The 6,325-nt window shown below is 34.8% G+C and overlaps 3 protein-coding genes across 3 annotated transcripts; 2 read left to right on the top strand and 1 right to left on the bottom strand.

Moving 5' to 3' along the window:
• Positions 1-2,940: 2,940 nt before the first annotated feature.
• Positions 2,941-5,123, bottom strand: BDBG_09555 (uncharacterized protein). The gene has a single exon (XM_002620037.2). The coding sequence runs from the start codon at positions 4,990-4,992 to the stop codon at positions 3,925-3,927; it is 1,068 nt and encodes a 355-aa protein (XP_002620083.1). The 5' UTR covers positions 4,993-5,123; the 3' UTR covers positions 2,941-3,924.
• BDBG_18120 (uncharacterized protein) lies at positions 3,198-4,414 on the top strand. The gene has a single exon (XM_031725701.1). It carries the CDS (start codon positions 3,515-3,517, stop codon positions 3,749-3,751), a length of 237 nt encoding a protein of 78 aa, XP_031581561.1. The 5' UTR covers positions 3,198-3,514; the 3' UTR covers positions 3,752-4,414.
• Positions 5,124-5,255: 132 nt separating the features above from the next.
• On the top strand, positions 5,256-5,750 carry BDBG_18119 (uncharacterized protein; the record flags this gene model as incomplete). The annotated part of the gene is made up of 2 exons (XM_031725700.1): positions 5,256-5,490; positions 5,560-5,750. 2 exons carry the CDS (start codon positions 5,256-5,258, stop codon positions 5,748-5,750), a joined length of 426 nt encoding a protein of 141 aa, XP_031581560.1.
• Positions 5,751-6,325: the final 575 nt, after the last annotated feature.

Below are 6,325 nucleotides of genomic sequence, written 5' to 3'. Positions count from 1 at the left end.
CAAGAAATGTATGAGATCAGATTAAATGGGACCAAACATGAAATTCATAATTCCAGCGCCAGTCTAAAAATGACTGAATTCAGAAATATCTGAATATGAAGAGATGAAAATTGATTAGATATAATCTGTTAAAACAGCTATATACTATCTTTTAATAATTTTATTCTGTTATAGTCTCTCTTTACTTTACTTTTTCTTCTGTTCTTTTCTATCTATCTATTTAATATATCTATCTTTAAGACTATATTCTCTTTTCTTTTGTCATAATATTATCAAATGATTTCAAAGTATTAGAAGATGTTAAAATACTGTAATTTATAAACAGTTTTTATATTCTGAGCTGAAATTTTCTGATTTTACATATCTGAAATTGGTAAATGTATAATAGTTGACTTTATAGATATAGGAAAAACTCTGAGAACTAAAAGTTCTCAGGTAGATATTATAGTCTCTGACTGTATACATCTATAATTGAAGAATAATAATAATAATAATATTTATAAGATAACTAGTATAATCTTCTTCTATATACTGAAGTTACTATCAATGACTCAGATACTGTCTTAACAGATGTAAGCCTGTTCTTTCTTATACACAGTTATTATATGAAGGTGTTGAATCTTCTAGAAATTACACAGTGTATATCAGACTCTTACAGTTTAATTCAGATTGTTAATAATATAGTAATAAAGCTCTGAGACATCTGTAACTGATCAGAAGTCTTTATAGTAAGTACTAAATAAGATTAAGAGAATTAAATCAATGTCTGCTAAGATCTCACTGAATAATATAGAATAGAAGATCTGATGTAATTAGACTAACTGTGTAACTGTGTCTGAGATCAGAATCAGATTTTTTAATAGTCTTATTATCAATTCAACTGATCTTCTTACATGGTTTTAACATTAGATAGTAGTCCTACACTGTCTCAGTGAGACTTACTGTCTACTCTTATCACATTTTTCAAATGAGATCATGATTTTCACTTCTTAATTTAAATTATTTTTATTGCTTTAAATGACTTTAAATCTCATTTGAGTGTTACCAAAAAGTGTTACTTTTAAAAAAATTAAAAATAGTCTAAAAAAAACCTTAAAATGTCTAAAAATAGTAACTTTATACTAAGAATGAGACTAAATGAGATTAAATGAGATCACTTTCTTATTTTTTTCAAGTCATGGTTTCATTTTAAGATCTGATATATAGTCACTTTACATGTTTTTTTAATGACTAGTCTCAGTAAAATCCACATCAAGAAATGTATAAGACTAGATTAAATAGAATTAAACGTGAAATTTATAGTCTCAGCAGTCAGCCTAGATGTAATTAAATCTTAAAAACATATAGATTACATACTTATCTTATATACTAAACTATTATTATATTAAATACAAAGTAATAGTAGTTCTAAATAGTTATAACTACTGTCTTAACATCTCATCAGAAATTTATAATGTCTTTTATATAAGCTTACTTTACCGCGCTGTTACTAGACTGACTGTGTAACTGTGTCTGAGATCAGAATCAGAATATTTAATAGTCTTATTATTAATTCAATTGATTTTATTACACAGTTTTAAAATTAAATAGTAGTCTTATACTGTTTTAGTAAGACTTACTATCTACTCTTATTATATTTTTCAAATAAGATTATGATTTCTACTTCTTAATTTAAATTCTTTTTATTACTTTAAATGACTTTAAATCTTATTTAAGTATTACTAAAAAGTATTACTTTCTAAAAAATTAAAAATAATCTAAAAAAACCTTAAAATATCTAAAAATAGTGACTTTATATCAAGAATGAGATTAAATGAGATCAAATGAAATCACTTTTTTATTTTTTCTAGGTCATAGTCTCATTTTAAGATTGAATGAATAGTCACTTTGCATGTTTTTTTAATAATTAATCTCAGTGAGATTTATATTAAGAAATGTATGAGATCAGACTAGACTGACTATGTAATCATATCTGAGATCAAAATCAGAATATTTAATAATTTTATTATTAATTTAACTGATCTTATTACGTGATTTTAAGATTAAATAGTAGTCTTATACTGTTTCAGTGAGACTTACTATCTACTAGACTAACTGTGTAACTGTGTCTGAGATCAGAATCAGAATTTTTAATAGTCTTATTATCAATTTAACTGATCTCATTACACAGTTTTAACATTAGATAGTAGTTTTATACTGTCTTAGTGAGACTTACTATCTACTCTTATCACATTTTTTAAATAAGATCATGATTTTCACTTCTTAATTTAAATTATTTTTATTGCTTTAAATGACTTTAAATCTCATTTAAGTGTTATCAAAAAGCATTACTTTTTAAAAAATTAAAAATAGTTTAAAAAAAACCTTAAAATGTCTAAAAATAGTAACTTTATACCAAGAATAAGACTAAATAAGATTAAATGAGATCACTTTCTAATTTTTTTCAAGTCATGATTTCATTTTGAGATTTGATATATAGTCACTTTATATGTTTTTTTAATAACTAGTCTCAGTAGAATTCACATCAAGAAATATATAAAATCAGATTAAATAAGATTAAATATGAAATTTATAATTCTAATAACTAGTCTAGATCAGATTAAATAAAATTAAATTAAACTAATTACTGAAATTATAAATTTCATATTTAATCTTATTTAGTCTGATCTTATACATTTCTTAATATGAATTTCACTGAGACTAATTATTAAAAAAACATGTAATATGACTGTATATCAGATCTTAAAATGAAATCATGACTTAGAAAAAATAAGAAAGTAATCTCATTTAATCTTATTTAGTCTCATTCTTAATATAAAGTTACTATTTTTAAACATTTTAAGGTTTTTTTAGACTATTTTTAATTTTTTAAAAAGTGACACTTTTTAGTAACACTTAAATAAGATTTAAAGTCATTTAAAGCAATAAAAATAATTTAAATTGAGAAGTGAAAATCATGATTTCATTTGAAAAATGTGACAAGAGTAGACAGTAAGTCTCACTGAGACAGTATGAAACTACTATCTAATGTTAAAACTGTGTAATGGGATCAGTCGAATTGATAATGAGACTATCAAATATTCTGGTCCTGGTCCCAGACACGGTCACACGGTCAGTCTAGACCAAATGTGAAATTCATGGTCCCGGCGGCCAGTCTAGCCGCCACTGACTCATTCCCTTCTCAACTGACTTCTGACTGGCAACCGCCAGGGATCATAGAAGAAGATAACACAAGAATAGCATAATAATGATCGGAGTTTCTTCGCATAACTCTGGAACTTCACACACGTGGCGTGGGACTTTTTAAATCCACATAAATATACTACAATATGTTCTATATTCGCACAGCCTTTTCCCTTCTAGTTCGCCAAAAACCGGTGTGCTGTGAACGGTACTATATTGTTTGAACGGAGGGCCCAAGCCAGACAACTAACCACCTACAACGCATATGAGGATGACTGACAACGAAATACAGCGAACGTAAGGCCTTCGGGGTCGTTGGGAGACTTAACAAATGGCACTGAATGACACAGTATTGACTCAGGTTGTCTGGTCCAAATTTATATTTGGCAGAGGAGTCTTCCAGGGCGTCCGAGGAGGGCCAAATCAGAAGCTTCACAAGGAAATGGATCTGTGCCGGTGGCATCTCGAATTCCGCCCGCTTCATGGGCAGGTTGGCGGGGAGAGTGGCCATCAAGATGGGAGGACGCGCACTTGGAACGTGGGTTTGATTTATAATGAGGTGCTGTGATCCTCTACAGTTATCCAAAAATGAAGGTGGCACCACCGGGCCCCTGTAAAAAAAAGTCACATAAACCATAGAAAGTTGGGCAAAACGCATGCATCGATATTCAAGCCCAAACCACAGCCATCTGCTTATTTGCTCTTCTTGTTTTAGTTGATAAAGAAGGGTACATCGGAATTCTAGGAACCGGAGGACGGTAGAGATGCAGGGGAAAACACTGATGCGGATGGACGTGGAGGCGGTGATATAGGTGGTACTTTTGGCAGCCAAATTGATCGCATGTGTTCTGTTATGGATGCTCTTGTGAATTCATAACAGTGCTCAAGCCAAGTTTGCCAGTCCCAGTCAATCCATTCATGAAAATTCGCATGATGGCCCCAACCCTGATCCCAGCGCAGCAAAGGGGATATAGGGACACCAGGAAGGTGTTTTGCTTTCCACTCAGCAGGGCTGTTTGAAGGAGTTCGACCAATCCCACAATATCCGAAGTCAATGAGTACCACACGCCGAAGAGTGCTATCCAGCACAAGAACATTCCTCGGGTGTATATCTCTATGTAATATATCATGAGCATACAGCATAGATTCTGCATCAACAATTGCCTTCAAAATATTTTGACACTCTGACTGTGTATAGTTGATTGGATTGAGATGTTGCATTGAGATCCCAGGTACTTTTTCAATAAGGATTAACCGAATAGATCGCGAAATTCTTTTATTTGGAATTGGCAGTTCAAGTGTAAACGACCCATAATATCTTGGAATGATAGTTCCTTCAAGTGGATAAAGCAGTCGGTAGGCTGCGGTTTCATGAGAATATGCTAGGTCTGTATAGTGAAAAGGATCCACATCATCCTGTTCATGGTCAAAGTAAAGGGGATCGTAGAGCTTAGCGACTAGACTCTTATCAGTTGGTATTGAGTCTGATATATCTAGAGTCTTATTGACCATGTGGACAGTAACAAGTTGAGCACTGTGTTGATCTCCTATTCTAATAGGTTCAACAACCTTTAGTCGAATAGTGCCCTTTCCAGTCAATCCAGGCAATGGAGGATGAAGTATGCAACGATCCACAGGATGCATAGTTTCCCTCTCCCGATGCCCCTCATATGATAGGACAACCTCACCTGTTGCAGGAGAAGGAGGAGTATGAGGGTGGATGCAAAATTCTTGCCCAGGAAAGTAAGGTAATGGTGGCTTGGGCTTGTTGTATCTAGAACAGTAGGAAGCACTCAGCTGATAAGTCATGGTTGCAAGATTGGAAAATAGAAGGTCTGAGAAAAGTAAACATCAAAGTTGAACAGCTCGCACTAATATTTCCAACCCACTAACTAGTCCTAGACTAACCGGATTGGGGCACTAGGCAAAGGCAACTGGGGAAGAACTTGTTATGGTACTTACTGTACAATAGATGAGGGGTTAGGGCGGGGGTTTTAGGCAGGCAGATAGATGCCTGGAGATACTTGAATCACGTATTTCTTTCCTAGCTCCTTATTAGGATATGATATCCAATGCCTCCCTTTAGTCTTAAGGTCATTTACCAGGTTGCAAGAAATCGGCTTCCCACCAATGCATCTTCTCTTCTGGAGCGAATGCCTCTGGTGGAAAAGAGCCATTTACTTCATACAGAGTCAGATGTCATTCGTGCTTCTATCCAGTACCTCCTCCATCCTATTAATGTCGCAACTATCCAATTGATATCTTCTTCTGGTCACCTTTTCTGCAGAGGCGAGGCGCGTGAAGGCGGTGGATGTCGAACAGACCTCAGATGGATATACTGAAATGGTAGTGGATGGACCAACATTGCGGGGTTAGAATTCAAAAACACTCAAGTGCTACATTGGAACGATTTCAAAGACGCGGTGTCAGACCAAAACAATGCGAAAGCAATGGTGGACTCAGCCTATGCCGCATATTTCTCGTCACAGCGAACCCAGGATGAACACCAGGATGCAGGATCTCGAAAGCCGTCTCCCAACGGCAAAAAGGGCCATGCATATTACTAAAAGTAAAAATTATGTACAGAGTTATGTATATTTCCGTCTGACTTTCATTATCCAGTTCATCCAATCGTAAACTACAGCTGACAAAAGTGGATTGAAGGGAATCAAGAAAATAGCAAAATAGAGCACCAAAGGCAACCCGAAAAACGAAGAATTTGATTGATCAAAATCATCAAATTCCCCTGAGCTTTGGTACCCAGGGAAAAACAACGTATCAGACGTCAGTCAAAGTAAGGGAAAACGAAAAATGACATCAAAACCCACCCCGCCACTTAATTATTCCCTCCGTCAAATCTAAACTGTCGCCCTCACTACTACGTCGCATTCGTAATCGGAGACACGGACGGAGGCGGATAGCAAGGACCAGCATCCAGCTCTACAAGGTTGCCCGCTCCCTCACCGCTCAGTTCCTGCGGTGCGTTTTCCGGAATACCCGCCGGCTTATTATTCGACTCCATCACGCCATTAATATTCCCACCACCTTGCTTATCCCAGCCCCACGGTGGTGGGGAGGAAGAGGGACTAAACCCACGCGCTTAAATGCTTGTTAAGCGGCGTATTCTCCGCACTGATATGAA

The sequence above is a fragment of the Blastomyces gilchristii genome (genome assembly GCF_000003855.2).
Source record: "Blastomyces gilchristii SLH14081 genomic scaffold supercont1.92, whole genome shotgun sequence".
Taxonomy (NCBI): domain Eukaryota; kingdom Fungi; phylum Ascomycota; class Eurotiomycetes; order Onygenales; family Ajellomycetaceae; genus Blastomyces; species Blastomyces gilchristii.
The sequence above is the reverse complement of the archived record's forward strand: the minus strand, read 5'-3'. Positions and strand labels throughout refer to the sequence as shown.

Coding starts and splice junctions, on each gene's coding strand:
- BDBG_18120 (XM_031725701.1), top strand. CDS start 3,515: ATGGCACTGAATGACACAGTATTGACTCAGGTTGTCTGGTCCAAATTT.
- BDBG_09555 (XM_002620037.2), bottom strand. CDS start 4,992: ATGACTTATCAGCTGAGTGCTTCCTACTGTTCTAGATACAACAAGCCC.